Source organism: Carcharodon carcharias, chromosome 2 (assembly GCF_017639515.1).
Source record: "Carcharodon carcharias isolate sCarCar2 chromosome 2, sCarCar2.pri, whole genome shotgun sequence".
Classification (NCBI taxonomy): Eukaryota; Metazoa; Chordata; class Chondrichthyes; order Lamniformes; family Lamnidae; genus Carcharodon; species Carcharodon carcharias.
The window spans coordinates 111,357,253-111,373,319 of record NC_054468.1 but is presented as its reverse complement, the minus strand read 5'-3'; the positions used below and the strand labels follow the sequence as shown (position 1 = coordinate 111,373,319).

The window sequence follows — 16,067 nt, the reverse complement described above, 5'->3', positions numbered from 1 at the left end:
TTGTGAGTATGAAATCAGGTGTGATTGCTCCACTTAGTGGCAAATGCTCTGCAAAACCCACCTACCACTGCACTTAGTCTTTGGGAACAGAAAATTCTGCCCCCCCAGGGCATTGGGTAAGAAGATAAAACACTGGCAATTTTACCACCACCACCCCAAAAAAAAGTTCATCTAAAAATAAATTTAATCTAGTTGCAGGGTATATATTAATCAGGCGGTATTTTTAAAAAGAATATATATATATGATTTGCTGTGGTGCAGCATAATGGACATGAACCTGGGATGTCATCCAGCCAAGCTGGTGCTGGAGACTGGGGGGGGGGTTTGGGGACGCGAGTGGCCCTCTGGGACTTGTAGTCTTTCCGCCGGGCTGCCGGACGCCGGAAGCGCTGGAGGCGGAAGGGGAGAGGGGACTACAAAGACCGGCACGCTCTGCGCGGACGGTCGGGACAGGGCACCGATTAGCTGGCGGACTGAGCTTCGCTGCGCTTTGACTTTGTGCGCGGCGCTGCGGATTAAAGAGGCTTCAGATCCTTCCCTGTGCAAAATCCTCCCTGTGCAAAGTTGGGGACAGGAGGAGGAGGAGGAGGAGGGGTGGGGGTTGGGGGGGGGGGAAATCGGGCTTGTCCATCTGCGAAGCAAGGGTGTTGGTGGTGGGATTAGGCGAAGGGTGTCAGCAATAAATTGCATGTGGTGTTGAAAGAAGCGGAGGTGGAGGAGGAGGAGAGGGGGTTAAAGAGAGAGAGAAAAAAATACCCCACACGAAACGCAAACAATAATAACATGGACAATTCTGGCAAAGAGAAAGAAGCCATGCAACTGATGGCTGATGCTGAAAAGAAGGTGAAATCATCGCATTCCTTCCTCGGAGGTTTATTCGGGTAAGAGCAACAGCAGCATCGCTCTGTGTGTTTGTGTTGTTGGGCAGCCCTTCAGCTTTGGTGCCCCTTTTTTTGCAAAATTGCCTCTTGTCAAATAATACTCGCAATTTTTCTTAAAAAAAAATTTGCTTTCAAAAATAGCTTACCGGATTGCAATTCTGGATTTATTTTGTCTCTCCCTCCGGGCTGCATTATTCTGCAGAATTCGTTGAAAATGCTGCAGTGTTTGCTGGCTGCCATCTTTCCACCTTGGGTGCACTGGAGAGGGGGTTGGAATAATTTCAAATGCATGTCCCCCACCCCGTTTGGGAATAAAAGGGTTTGGGGAGAATTTATGAGGATATTTGTCCTTACCTGCAGTACAAGTATTGAGGCTGGCGTGTGGGGTGGTGCGGGTATGACATGAAGTAATAATCTCCCATGCAGTTGGGAAATAATCTGTTCGATGTTGGGGGTTTTAATGATTTAAATTCTGTCTGTTAAGGTTTTTACAACGGCAGGATTGCAATTCAAGGTAACTGGAGCTGTCCAGTCACTGGTGCTGGTTCTTGACGAGCCTCTCTGACATTATTAGTGCGGATGTGTGGCCTCCCAGTGCACAAGATTAGACTTTAGCCACTCATTACAGCCCTGAATTTGAGATTATGACTGCAAGTAGTCGCACAGATATAAATTGGTTCCTGAAATGTTCCCAAGTGGTAGTGATTTTAAGACAATTTGCGGCTCAGTAGATTTGTGTCTACTTCGACTGAGGATCATTAATTTAAATGTAAATACATGACATCAACATTTTTAAGACTGACATTTTTTGGAGGCTAGGGGACGTGATGCCACACAAAAATGGTATTGCTAAAGTTCCGTGTTATTTATCTATATTGATAATCTATTGGAAATATGCACGGTGTAACACTTAAGCCCATTCATGCATTCAAGACAAATTGGCTAAAAAGCCAATTTTCCCTCCTTCTTACAGCAATAAAACTGTATGCCCAGCAGGTACTAATACCTCATCTAAGTGATCATTGTCATTTTTTTATGTGAGCCTCGTAGGTGAGCACCAACAGGCTATTTGACCTGTGGGGCCATCACAGTCCATCCCAGTTCTGCACCTGCCTAATATCTCCACCTGCACACATTCCAGTGTGTGGGGGTCACTGGATAATGATCAGGAGCAAGAAAGCTGATGAGCTGTTCCCTCCTTAACCTAGCTTTAGTGCCCCTATGTCTGCCTCAGTAGACACCACTAATTCACCAAGAACTGAACTTTGGATCTTCCTTTCTGTGGATCTCAGCTACTTATTAGCTTAACTTGCTGAGACATTGGGAAATTAGCAGAGAGGGTTAAATTGCTGTTAAAAACATGAGACATATTACCATATTTTACTTGGGTCTTAATATCAGCAACTAAGTATTTGCTTGCAAGTTCATTATTTTCAATACTCAAAACAACAATAAAACTGAAGAATTAATTGTACAATAGCAATTAGATATATAAAGTGAGGTCAGGCATAATAAGACATTGGCAGCACAGGGAGAGGATTCTCTTCATTAATCACTGTTTCAAGATACATTTTCTTTTAAATACATTTTCAGTTATTTTTATTGTGATAGGATGCTGATCTATGTATTTGGTTTCATCAGGAGATATGATTTAATTTTATAAAACATTCTTTGTCTCTATCATAATGGATACAAGACAGAGACCGAGAGATTTCTAGATACTAATAGCATCAGAAATATGGGATGCAAAAATGGAGCTGAGTTAGACAATCAGCTATGACCCAGCTGAATTGTGGTGCAAGTTCGAGGGACTGAATGGCCTACTCCAGCTCCTGTGTTCCTATGTCAAACCCGTACAGAGGGAACTGTACCTTTGATCCAGGAATGTTCAAGCTTGTTATTTCTGTGTGCCACCTGGATGCATGTTGAGGAGCCTTGCAGTCACATACAAAGCTTAAATCAATGTTCCATTAATTTGCACCTATCTTAATCTCTTGATGCTAATAAATCTTGATGTTCTAATTTAGGATATTTTGACACTGATGTGACAGTAATGAAATCTCCAATCTCCTGTAATTCAAACAGGTCAAACCAACGATGAACAGCTAAGTGTAAATAGAACTGAGTTCCTGCATTTTGTGAGCTGCAGTTTGAACAGCCCTGCCCCTAATCTGTACTATACATTCAGAGCCTTGTCATACCAGTAAAGCGAGTACCATAACTTGGGACTTAAAATGCCTCTACTGGTGTGGAGTTGATGTGCAATTTACCAGTGCATCAGATTCCATCCCTGACTTTGCTTGGAGTTTGTTCTTTGTTCACAATGTCAGTAACAATGGACACTAAAGGAGAAGTGGCAGAGGAAAAGCAAAGACCAATCTGAAGGCCATATGTTGCGTGACACACTGATGTTGAATGTTGAGCTCATCCAGACGACTGTATTGTGAATGCAGTTGGATCTAGTGAATCTATTTTCATCAAGTACTATGTGGGATTGGGAGGAGGTGTACTACGTGTAAGGAGCACTGGGCAACGTTCCTAAAGCTGAGTTTGTCTCTGTTCAATTTCATCTCTTATGCTGGTTGTGATGATATTAGGGAAGCCTGGGGAGAAGGCTCAACATTACAGGAAATAAAATAAACAAAGAAATAAGTTATTCATAGTTAGTTATATCTTTAATGTTGTATTTCATAACAGAGGCAACACAAGAGTAGAAGAGGCATGTGAAATGTTTGCCAGAGCTGCAAACATGTTCAAGATGGCTAAAAACTGGAGCGGTGAGTTACATATTTAAAGCTGGGTTACAGTTTACAGGGTGAATGCTATCTCAATGTTGCTGTTGTTAAAAGTAAAGGTGATAATTGTACTTAAAAAATATTCGTCCCAGCTTTTGTTGTGCCATGGGAATTGTTTGCTGTTGATTCAATATGAAGTATATGGCTCCATAATCTATAGGTGGAATTATCATTAACAATATTGTTACATTTAAGATCAGCCCTTACATAAATGACCAAAGTGCGCTTGTGTATACCTGCATTCAGATTCTGAGGCTTCCCCATATTTCCTGTTGACAGAGATCACCAAACAAACCTTTATGTGATCTGAACTGTGCTTTCAATGATAAAAACCCTTAGCATGTAGTGAGGCTGCAATTCATAGATCCAGTGCAACACAGAAGCAAAATTTGAATATGTGGAATTAACATACAGCAAATCATATTTCAAAGGACGTGTTTGTGTAATTGATTTCAGTGTAGCAGTTGACAGAGGTGGAGGTGCTGTCTTCCTATGATTTAGATTACAGTACCGCTGTCTTCCTGTGAAACTGAGTCATGCTGCAGTCAAGCATGTGTCACTACTGTCTGCTCAGTCTCCGCAGATCCAGAATGTTGGTCCTGGTGCTGCTTGCCAATAACAGCAATCAGAGTGTGCCTCTGAGTGGATTTTTTTTTTGTTTGTTTTGTGAGTTGCTTATTTTTTGTAATTAATATTGATTTCAGTGCATGAGGACAGGGAGCTTTGAATCTTTCCTTGTCCAGTATCTGCAATAAACCCCACCTACAGTCATCAGCCATTTTACAAGCTAAATTTAACCTTAAACAATCATGCACAGTACTTGAGATCTTATAGATGGATGGAAGAATAGATTTGAACAAAAGACAAATCTACTTAGGAGGTAAGCAAAAATAAACCTTCAGTTGGAAGGATGTAACTCCACTTCAAAAATGGACGAAAGGCGATTAGGGGATTAACTGTGACATTCGGAGGTAATCACATACCAATGGATGGCTGAAGCTTTTTGAGAGTTTCAATGGCAATTCCAATTTTACCTTGCAATGTTCAATTATTCACATGTAGCTTGCCTTTTAAATTTCATCTAATTGCACTTAAAGATGTTTTGACCAGACATAGACTTGGCTTAAATGTCATCATGTTCCAAACCAGTCAAGCTGTTCTTGAATATAAAGTAGATTTAGTGTATAGATATTAAACAGATGTCATATTAAATAGACAGAGCTTAAAAAAAATCTCGTTGGGATTTTCTGTAGAAACAGGATTCAAAATAAAATCTTCCATCAAATGTCAGCGAGTGTGATATGAAGTTTGACTTGATGGCAAAATTATCCCTTGGATGTTGACGCCCATTGGCAAAATCCAATGTTAAGGTTTAGCAAGTGGTCTATTAAAAATAATTGCTACTCCATCGCTAATTTCTTGATATCATCTTACTGCATGTGCACAGATTGGCATTATGTTTGTAGCTATACACATAGTTCCACTTGTAACTTGAAACAAAATTTGCAATTTATTTGGTTTACCGTGTAACATGGCAATAGTATTATGACATTCTTCTAAAAACAAGCATAAGTTTCCCAGTTTGGTTCCAGCATTTTACTTGAGAATTTCGATGGCAGTTCCAATTTTAACTTGCAATTATTATATTATTCACATATAGCTTGCCTTTTAAATTTCAGCATACAAGGCTATGGGCCTAGTGCTGCACAATGGGATTAGAATAATTAGGCACTTATCTGCGCCGGTCAAACTCGTTGGGCCGAAGGTCCTTTTTCTGTGCTGTAGACTTCTATGACTTTCTTTACATTTCCCCCTTTTCCTGCAACTTTGGTTCCCACACCTCCCCACACCCCCCGCCCAAATAACTTGTAAATGCTAAACATAAAATACTGCAGATACTGCAAGTCTGAAAGAAAAACAGAAAATGCCAGAAACGCTCAATCTGTCAGGGGAGAGAGAGAAATAGTTAACATTTCAAGTCAATGACTGGTCATCAGGATTGTCATCGACCTTAAACATTAAAACTGCTTGCAGGCTGGATGCAGCGGAGCGACATCATTGGATTTCTGTGCATCCATGGACCAGTGCATGTGATATCAGCAGCCATCATGCATTGGTATTAGAGAACAGTGTAAATCTAAATGTCCTTTCTTTTCTCCTATTTGGAATGATCAGATGGCATCCTCAGGAGAAAGTACCTCTTCTTGATATCTCCCAACACCTCTGCCAAGATGCGTATGTTGAATATGGGTATGAAATGACACATACTGAAAAGAAGTCCAGTATCTACCTTGCTGTCAAGAAAATGGATGGATAGTTTCTTTCTGTAATATGAACACGTAACAAACCCTGCTGGACCTGGCTTGGGTTTTATTTGGAGTTGAGTTTTTGTTGCTATAATTCATTGCAGCGAGATTTCTGACAGGGCCAACGACTCCCACTTACAAAACGTGTGGGTGTTCAGATGAGACGTTGGCTTTTAAGAAAGTGGCCCTCAGCTTTTTAGTTTATTTTTCCAACACATACTGCTGTTTTATTTAATGACAGGCTTTAAAAATGTAGGTTCTGAAACACCCGCTAGCAAGAATCTCAACGCTGAGTTAACCAATGGAATAGTTGACCAGATCACTGGTTTACTTTACAGGGCCTTTAATAGATTCTGATCCATTCTGCCTTTTAAAATTTCATAACAATAATAAAACTTTCCAGATTGATGCTGACGGTTTGAGTCTTTTGCATTCTGTTCTTATAACTCATCAAAATGAATCAACACACAGCAAGGTGTTTTTGTGGAAACCTGCCATTTCAAGGGTCAATGTAAAGTACTGTGTTAAAATGAATTATAGATAATCTTTGTACAGTGGATTTTATTCAGTTACAGTATAGTACAGTAAAGCGCAGTGCATTTATTGCAAGTACAGGGTGTCTCTGTCCCTGCAGAAGTGCATTAGAAAATCCAGGTACAAGAAGAGTCAATTTGGGCCATCAACGTTCATTTCAATACCCTAACTCCCCTTTAGCATCCAATTCTGTTTTTGAGTGTCTGTTCTTATACTAACATGCCTAACAAATTATTTCAACCATTTGAGGCTAATTCAATATAAAGGTTTTTCATAATATATCTTTTAAATTGCTCTTCACCAATTTCCTCCTCTACTTGTAAAGCTAGTTTTGAAGTAGTATTTTGGATTCACTGTTTATATTAATATTTTATATACTTTCATGACCCCACTGCCCCTTAGTTACCTTCCTTCTAGAAAGCAAGTCTGAACATTCTCTATTCTTTCCTCAATGGCCATACCCTTCCCACTTCATATCAGTTTTACTGTTTTATTAACCTTTCCAATGTATATATAGCAGGTAAGGTAAGGGTGACTGCCCTTGGTATCAAGGCAGCATTTAACTGAGTGTAGCATCAAGGAGGCCTGGCAAAATTGAAGTCAATGGGAATCAGGGGGAAAATTCCCCACTGGTTGGAGTCACATCTAGCACAAAGGAAGAGTTGTGGTTGTTGGAGGCCAATCATCTCAGCCCCAGGGACATTTCAGGAGTTCCTCAGGGTAGTGTCCTAGGCCCAACTGTCTTCAGCTACTTCATCAATGACCTTTTTTCCAATCATAAGGTCAGAGGTGGGGATGTTTGCTGATGATTGCAAATGGTACTGAACACTATGCAACTCCCCAGATACCGAAGCAGTCTGTACTCAAAAGCAGCAAGAGCTGGAGAACATTCAGGCTTGGGCTGATTAGTGACAAGTACATTTGTGCCACACAAGTGCCTGGCAATGACCGTCTCCAACACGAGAGAATCTAACTATCTCCCCTTGATATTCAATGGCATTACCCTCACTGAATTCCCACCAACAGCCCAGGGGTTACCATTGAGCAGGAACTTAACTGGACCAGCCATATGAATACTGTGGCTAGAAGAACAGGTCAGAGGCTGCTGAATTTGGAGAATTCTGCAGCAAGTGACTCACTCTTGAATTCCCAAAACCTATCCACCATCTACAAAGCACAAGTGAGGAGTGATGGAATATTCTCCACTTGCTTGTGTTAAGATTTCCATTGGGACTGACAATTTTTTAAAGAGAAATTTGAACTTCCAGTGAATGGCCAAAAAAGATTACACTATAAGATTTCAAGTTTTAAGATATTTACTATAGCACACAAATTAAAAGCAACATTAACTAAGCACTATTTCAGTAGACAACTTACACTCTAAACTACAGGAAAGATGCCACATTTAACATTTAAAATGACTGAAAATCTTCCTCTGCAGTCATACTTTACCCTGTTTCTTATGTAGATGTTTCATTCTCCAGGAATCAGTCCAAAATGATTCTTAGCTCCTTTTTCCTTTTCCAGCTGGATAGCTCCAAATCCCTGAACTATGCCTCATCATGTGGGCTACATTGGAGATTCCTGCTTCGAGCCAAAGCTAGGTGAATCTTCCAGCTTCATTTACACCCTCACAACCGTGGTCTTTTCAATCCGAGCACAAGTTCCCAGCCGCATTTTGCATGGCTGCCCTTATCTCACTGCTCTCTCTCTTGGACTTTTGCAAACTAATCCTATCTGTGAGGTTCAGATATTTTTAGGAAACCTGTAATCAGATTTTACAATGACTGCCTATGAACTGTTCCCATTTCCATGGAAATGTGAATCGCATAGGCCTTGTATCCAAGTAGAAATGCTAATTAGCTATCCTTCAGAACCCTCCCCCCCACTACTACCCTGCAACTCCATTCTATTTTAGAATTAAATAGACAGATTATAACCATTTACAAAACCTGACAGTCCTAACACCTCCCTGGGATTTGGAGCCTAAGAGTCTATCCAGCATCAGCACAGATGTTTTGGTTATTGCTTACAGGCATGGACAACATGCACTTTATTCCCAGTAAAACAACCTTGGCCCCCTTTAACAACAAAAAAGCTACACAGGTTTATTATCAGCAGAATTCAGAGCAAGTCACATGACCCACTTAATTACCCTAAATTAAGGACTGTCCCAGAACATAACAATTTTATAAAACTTCACATTTATAACATTTGGATGAGTACAGCTCCAACAGCACTCAATAAGCTCAACAGCATTCAAGACAAAGCAGCCCCTGATTGGCACCCTCTTCACCACCAACACCCAGTGGCAATAGGTACCATCCAAAACATCCACCATCTAAATCATGCACTGCAGCAACTCACCAAGGCTCCTTCGACAGCACCTTCCAAACCTGCATCCTCTGCCACCTAGAAGGAAAGGGCAGCAGATGAATGGGAACACCACCAGAAAGTTCCCCTCCAAGCCACACACCATCCTGATTTGGAACTATATCGTCATTCCATCACTGTCGCTGGGTCAAAATCCTGGAACTCCCTTCCTAACAGCACTGGGGGTGTACCTACACCACCAGCTTAAGAGCACTGGGAGATGGGCAATAAATGCTGGCCTTGCCAGAAATGCTTACATTTTAAGAATTAATTTTTAAAAATACATATTTTTGTTGTGGCATAGTGCTCAAAGGTGAAGATAATATTTGTAATTATCTTCTGACCAGTGCATTGTAAAGTCTTATCCTTAGCATGACTTCAGTAAGTCTATATTCTATATTTCTGGTTTTACATACTAGCTTTTAAACTTCTGAGAGCCAGATGGTGAAGTAGGAAACCGATTGCCAATCTGTTACCTGAATAATAAATGTATTTACTGAATGCAACATTTCAAATGTCTGCCTCCTCCCTAACCAACACCCAGTGTCTCAGAAATCTCTTTATATGTGCCCAGTGTCCCAGAAGTCTCTCTTTATATGTGCTCAAGGTACTCAATCAATCAATGCCCTCCACCTGTATAACCTCAACCGTAATAGTATAATTAACATACCATTAACACCAGCATCATTTGGTATCCAATTGGCACATGGACTGTACATTGAGGGTGACATGCTTTCTATTAAGCTTAGGTTCCTCCTAAATTTTCCTGGCCCAATTTGTTCCATTCATTGGTCAAAAACTGCGGATCATAACTGTACAATGTACATTACTTTATATTTTACAGTGCTAAATTTCATCTGCCAATTGTCTATCCAATTGCACAGTTGAACTAATTTATTTTGCTTCTTTCTTTAGCTCCCTCTTTAGCTCTGAAGAAGAGTCATATGGACTCGAAACATTAACCCTGTTTCTCTCTCCACGGATGCTGCCATTTCTACTGCGTTTTACCTGTATTTTCTGTTTTTATTTCAGATGGCATCTGCAGTATTTTGCTTTTAATTTAACTTGCAAATCTTTAATTACATTCTCTCTCCTGCTGTTTTCCTGAATTGAATAGCCTCGTTACCCTCTGTGTATTTCTGATGCATTTGTTGTAATTCTAAAAACACCAGTTTTGTACAAAATATGGGGGATTACAGTAGATTCGCACAGATTTTATAACATTATTACAATAATGGGCCTGTAACTTCTGAGCTCCAGGGCAGTGTATCTGTGGGTGGGTGGGTGGGGGGTACCCCAGAGATGTGCTGGGGATCCTCTCCGCCTCAGATGTTCTGAGTTAAGGATTGAAAGAATTGTCCACAAAGTTCAAACATCCGATGGACAATTGCCCTGGGAACTAACCAATACCCTGATTTGAATCACAAACTTTGGATGGCTCTGACTGTCATACATCATTAGTTACCTAGAACAAGCTGGAACAATTAAAACAATGTCTAGCTTCTGGGTAACTATAACAGTGACCCCCACCCCCTCTCAAACCAAACAGGCCTTCGGACTACCCGAGTACCAGACTTCCACCCTTAATACCCCACACCGCAAATACCCACGGGACCCACCAACCCCCAATGGGACCCACTGACTACCCCCCCCCCCCCCCCCCCCCCCCGCCCCACCCCACTGCCCACGATAGCTCCCAGTCCCCCCACAGAAGTCCTCTGACTGTGCTCCCCACCCCTGGCTACCCACACTTCCCTGACTGCTCTTGCAGCCCCCCAACTGCCCTCCCCACTCCCCAACCATCCACCTGACTGTCCTCCCACCCCCTGACTACACCCCCCTCTCCCAAATACCTACTTCACGACCCATCCTACCTGCACCCTCCCTCTCTACCACCCTTCCCCCAACTCCCCCCCCCCGCCCCCCCCCAATCCCTGCCCACTTAACTTATAAACTTACCTTCCAGTTTGATGTGTCATCTTGATATTTGCACTGATATGAAGTTATGATGCTGTTTAGAATCGTACAGGACAGAAAGAGGCTGCTTGAGTTTTTATTTGTAATGCACCTGTACCAGCTCTTTGAAAAGAGCTGTCTTAGTTAGTCCCACATGCCAACTTTACCCTCATAACCCTGCAAATTCTAGTACGTTGTCCGATTGCTGTTTTGAAACTTCCTACAAAACCTGATTTCAATACCCTTTCAGGTAGTGCACTTCCAATCTTAACAACGCTTTCTACGGGGTGGGATGGGGGCGTTGGGGAGAGAAGATCCTCATTTCCTCTCTCATTCTTTTGCAAATTATTTTAAACCTGTGATCTTTTGTTGCTGACCCACTTTGCCAGAGGAAGCACTTCCTTCCATCTGGCTGGCAAAAAGCCATCAACTTTTGATGGGTTTCCCCTTAACTTTCTCTGGAGTCGGAAGTAATTTTTCAGTTGCTCTGTTTGGGAACCGTGTCCTCTTTCAACTGCCAACAGTGAGAAACCAAAACTTCACCCTGATCTTTAGCCTGATGTGCTGTACTTGGATTTCCAGAAGGCATTTGATAAAGTGCCACATCAAAGGTTATTGTGGAAAATAAAAGCTCATGGTGTAGGGGGTAACGTATTAGAACATAAGAACTAGGAGCAGGAATAGGCAATTCAGCCCCTCGAGTCTGCCCCGCCATTCATTACGATCATGGCTGATCTCATTTCGGCCTCAACTCCAATTTCCCACCCTCTCCCCATAACCTTTCAACCCATTTCTAATTAAAAATCTGTCTATCTCCTCAAATTTATTCGGCATCCCGGCATCCACTGCACTCTGAGGTAGTGAGTTCCACAGATTCACGACCCTTTGAGAAAAGTAATTCCTCCTTATCTCTGATTTAAATCTACCACCCCATTGCCTAAAACTATGGCCTCTCATTCTAGAATGCCCCACAAGGGGAAACATCCGCTCCACATCTACTTTGTCTATCCCCTTTAGCATCTTATATATCTCAATTAGATCCCCTCTCATCCTTCCAAACTCTAGTGAGTATAGGCCTAAACTGCTCAATCTCTCTTCATAAGACAAGCCCCGCATCTCTGGAATCAACCTAGTGAACCGCCTCCAGTGCAACTACATCCTTCTTCAAATAAGGGGACCAAAACTGTGCACATTACTCCAGGTGTGGTCTCACCAATGCCTTGTACAGTTGCAACAAAACTTCCCTATTTTTATACTCTATTCCTTTAGTAATAAATGCAAAAATTCCATTTGCCTTCCTTATTACCTGCTGTACCTGCATACTAGCTTTCAGCGATTCATGCATGAGGACACCCAGATCCCTCCGCACCGAAGCATTCTGAAGTTTCTCTCCATTTAAATAATAAGTCGTCTTTTTATTCTTCTGACCAAAACGGATAACCTCACACTTATCCATCTGCCAAATTTTGGCCCATTCACCTAACCTGTCCATATCCATTTGTAAATTTCTTATTTCTTCATTGCAACTTACTTCCCCACCTATTTTGGTGTCATCTGCAAATTTAGCTATAGTACCTTCTATCCCTGAATCCAAGTCATTAATATAGATTTTAAATAGTTAGGGCCCAAGGACCGAACCCTGTGGCACCCCACTAGTTACAAGACCCATTTATCCCAACTCTCTGCTTTCTGTTGGTTAGCCAACCCTCTATCCAAGCTAATATATTACCCCTAAATCCGTGTGATCTTGTTTTGTGTATTAATCTTTTGTGCAGCACCTTATCAAAGGCCTTCAGGAAGTCCAGATATACTACATCTACAGGATCCCCATTATCCACGTTGCTTGTCACATCTTCAAAGAACTCTAGCAAATTAGTCAAACATGATTTACTCTTCATAAAATCATGCTGACTCCGATGGATTGCATTTTGACTTTCCAAGTGCCCCATTGCTATTTCCTTAATAATGGATTCCAACAATTTCCCAACGACAGACATTAAATTAACTGATCTATCGTTTCCTACTTTCTGCCTCTTCCCCCTTTTTGAATAAGGGCATTATATTACCATTTTTCCAATCCACTGGAACCTTTCCAGAATCCAGGGAATTTTGGAATATTATAGCCAATGCATCCACTATTTCCGCTGCCACTTTCTTTAAGACCCTGGGATGTAGGCTATCAGGTCCTGGGGACTTTTCATCCTTTAATCCCAATAGTTTGCTCAGTACTTTTTCTCTAGTATTGGTGATTTTTCTAAGTTCCTCCTTCTCTATATCCTCTGCACTAGCTGTTACTATTGGGGTGGTACTAGTGTCCTCCACTGTGAAAACTGAGGCAAAATATTGATAAAGTGTCTCTACCATTTCTGCATACGCCACTATTAACCCCCCAGTCTTGTCCTCCAAGGGACCAACACTCACTTTAGCTACTCTCTTTCCTTTTGTAGAAGCTTTTGCTAAAAGTTTTTACATTTTGCGTTAGTTTTCTTTCATAATTTACCTTTGCTCTTTTTATTATCATTTAGTAGCCCTTTGTTGATCTTTAAAAGTTTCCCAATCTTCCAGCCTGCCGCTGACCTTTGCAATTTGGTATGTCTTAGTTTTTGCCTTTAAGTTATTTATAACTTCTTTGCTTAGCCATGGATGCTTTTTCTCCCTCTTACCATCTTTCTTCCTCATTGGGATATATTTTACTTGGGAGGAAATGAATCTCCTTATTAGCCTGGATAGAAGTTTGGCTGACTGGCAGAAAACAGAGTATGCAAAAATGGGTCTTTTTCTGATTGGCAGGATGTGATGAGTGGAGTCCTGCAGGGGCCTGTGCTGGGTCCTCCACTTTTTACCATTTATATCAATTACTTAGATGAGAGGAGCAAAGGCATGGTGGCTAAATTTGCAGATGACACAAAGATAGATAGGAAAGTATGTTGCGAAGAGGACATGAGGAGGTTATGGACGGATATAGATAGATTGAGTGAGTGGGCAGAGATCTGGCAAATGGTGTATAATTTGGGAAAATGTGAAGTTGTTCAACCTGGCAGGAAGAATTAAAAAGCAGGGTATTACTTAAACGGAGAACGATGCAGGTGCAGATGGATCTAGGCGTTCTAGTGCATACGTTGCATAAAATTTATATGCAGGTACAGCAAATTATTAAGAAGGGTAATGGAATGATATCCTTTATTACGAAAGGAATTGAACATTAAAGTAAGGATGCTACACTTCAGTCATACAGGGCATTGATGAGACCACATCTCAAATACATGTGCAGTTTAGGTTTCCTTATTTAAGGAAGGATGTAAACACATTGGAGGAGGTTCAAGGTAGGTTTACTAGATTGATACCTGGAATGAGCGGGTTGCCTTATGAGGAAAGGTTGGCCAAACTGGGCTTGTTTCCACTGGAGTTTAGAAGAGTGAGGGGGTGACTTGATTGAAGTATATAATTTCCTGAACGGTCTTAACAAGGTGAATGTGGAAAGGATGTTTCCGCTTGTGGGTGAGTCCTGGACTAGGGGGCACTGTTTTAAAATTAGGGGCCATCCTTTTAGGACAGAGATGAGAAGTTTTTTCTGAGGGTTGTGTGACTTTGGAATTCTCTGCCTCAGAAGGTGTTGGAGACAGGGTCATTGAATATTTTTAAAGCAGAGGTAGCTAGGTTCTTGTTAGGCAAGGGAATCAAAGGTTATCTGGGTAGATGGGAATGTGGAATTCGAAACACACAGATCAGCCATGATCTTATTGAATGGTGGAGCTGGCTAGAGGGGCTGAATGGCATCCTTCTGCTCCTATTATGCATGTTTGTATGTTCACCAGATCTAATGTTCATCAAATCTAAACCTTCCAGCACCCGGTCTGTAGCTTGCATGTTACAACACTTTTGATGCAGATCCAGGTACCTTTTAAATGAGTTGAGGGTTTCTGCCTAAACCACCAAGCCAGGCAGCAAATTCTAGACACCCACCACCCTCCGAGTGGAAAAGGTTTTTCCTAATATCCCATCTAATCCTACCAATCACCTTAAATCTGTGCCCCCAGGTAATTGACCTCTCCGCTAGAGGAAATAAGTCTTCTCTGTCTACTCTGTCTAGGCTCCTCATAATTTTATACACCTCCATCAAGTCACCCCTCAGCCTCCCTGTTCTAAGGAAATCAACCCCAGCCTACTTAATCTTTCCTTATAGCTGCAGTTTTCCAGCCCTGGCAACATTCTTGTAAATTTCTCCTGCATTCTCTCCGGAGCAATAATGTCCTTACTGTAATGTGGTGACCAGTACTATACACAGAACTCCGGCTGTGGCCTAATGTAGTGTTTTATACAGTTCCAGCATTACATCTCAGCTTTTGTATTCTATACCTCATCCAATAAAGGAAAGCATTCCATATGCCTTCTTTAGCACCTTATCCACCTGTCCTGCCACCTTCAGGGACCTGTGGACATGTACTCCAAGGTCTCTCACTTCTTCAACCCCTCTTAATATCCTCCTATTTATTGAGTATTCCCTTGCTTTGCTTGCCCTCCCAAAATGCATAGCCTCACATTTTTCCGGATTGAATTCCATTTGCCACTTTTCTGTCAGTTTAACCAAACATTGATATCATTCTGGAGACAGCAGCTACCCTCTTCACTATCAACTACACGGCCAATTTTCGTGTCATCTTCAAATTTCCCAATCATGCCTCTCACATTTAAGTCCAAATCATTAATATATACCACAAACAGCAGGGGACCCAACACCGAGCCCTGTGGAATGCCACTGGAAGCCACCTTCTAGTTGCTAAAACATCTGTTGATCATTACCCTTTGTTTCCTGTCACTGAGCCAATTTTGGATCCAACCTGCCACATTCCCCTGTAACCCATGGGCTTTTACTTTTCTGACCAGTCTGCCATGTGGGGCCTTGTCAAATGCCTTACTAAAATCCATGTAGACCACATCCACTGCACTACCCTCATCAATCCTCCTTGTTACTTCCTCAAAATATTATTTTAAGCTAGTAAGGCAAAATTTTCCCTTAACAAAACCATGCTGACTATCCCTGATTAATCCTTGCCTTTCTAAGTGACAATTTATCCTGGTTCTCAGAATTTCACTGTCCATTTTCTATTCTCCCCCCCCCCACAACTTTCATCAAAAGGCTTTGGCTCATTCTTAGGGTTTGATCACAGGGCATCATTCTCCCTTGTGAGCTTGGGCAGTCAGTATTGGCACACAGTTTAGTT

The 16,067-nt window shown here is 41.6% G+C and overlaps 1 protein-coding gene across 1 annotated transcript in view; it reads left to right on the top strand.

The window, feature by feature from the left end:
* Positions 1-626: 626 nt before the first annotated feature.
* Positions 627-16,067, top strand: part of LOC121270844 (beta-soluble NSF attachment protein) — a 40,253-nt gene continuing 24,812 nt past the window's right edge. The window contains exons 1-2 of the mRNA XM_041176378.1: positions 627-881; positions 3,579-3,658. Of these exons, the coding sequence (XP_041032312.1) occupies positions 784-881; positions 3,579-3,658 (178 nt within the window). The 5' untranslated portion in view covers positions 627-783. The remainder of the gene's footprint in view (positions 882-3,578; positions 3,659-16,067) is intronic.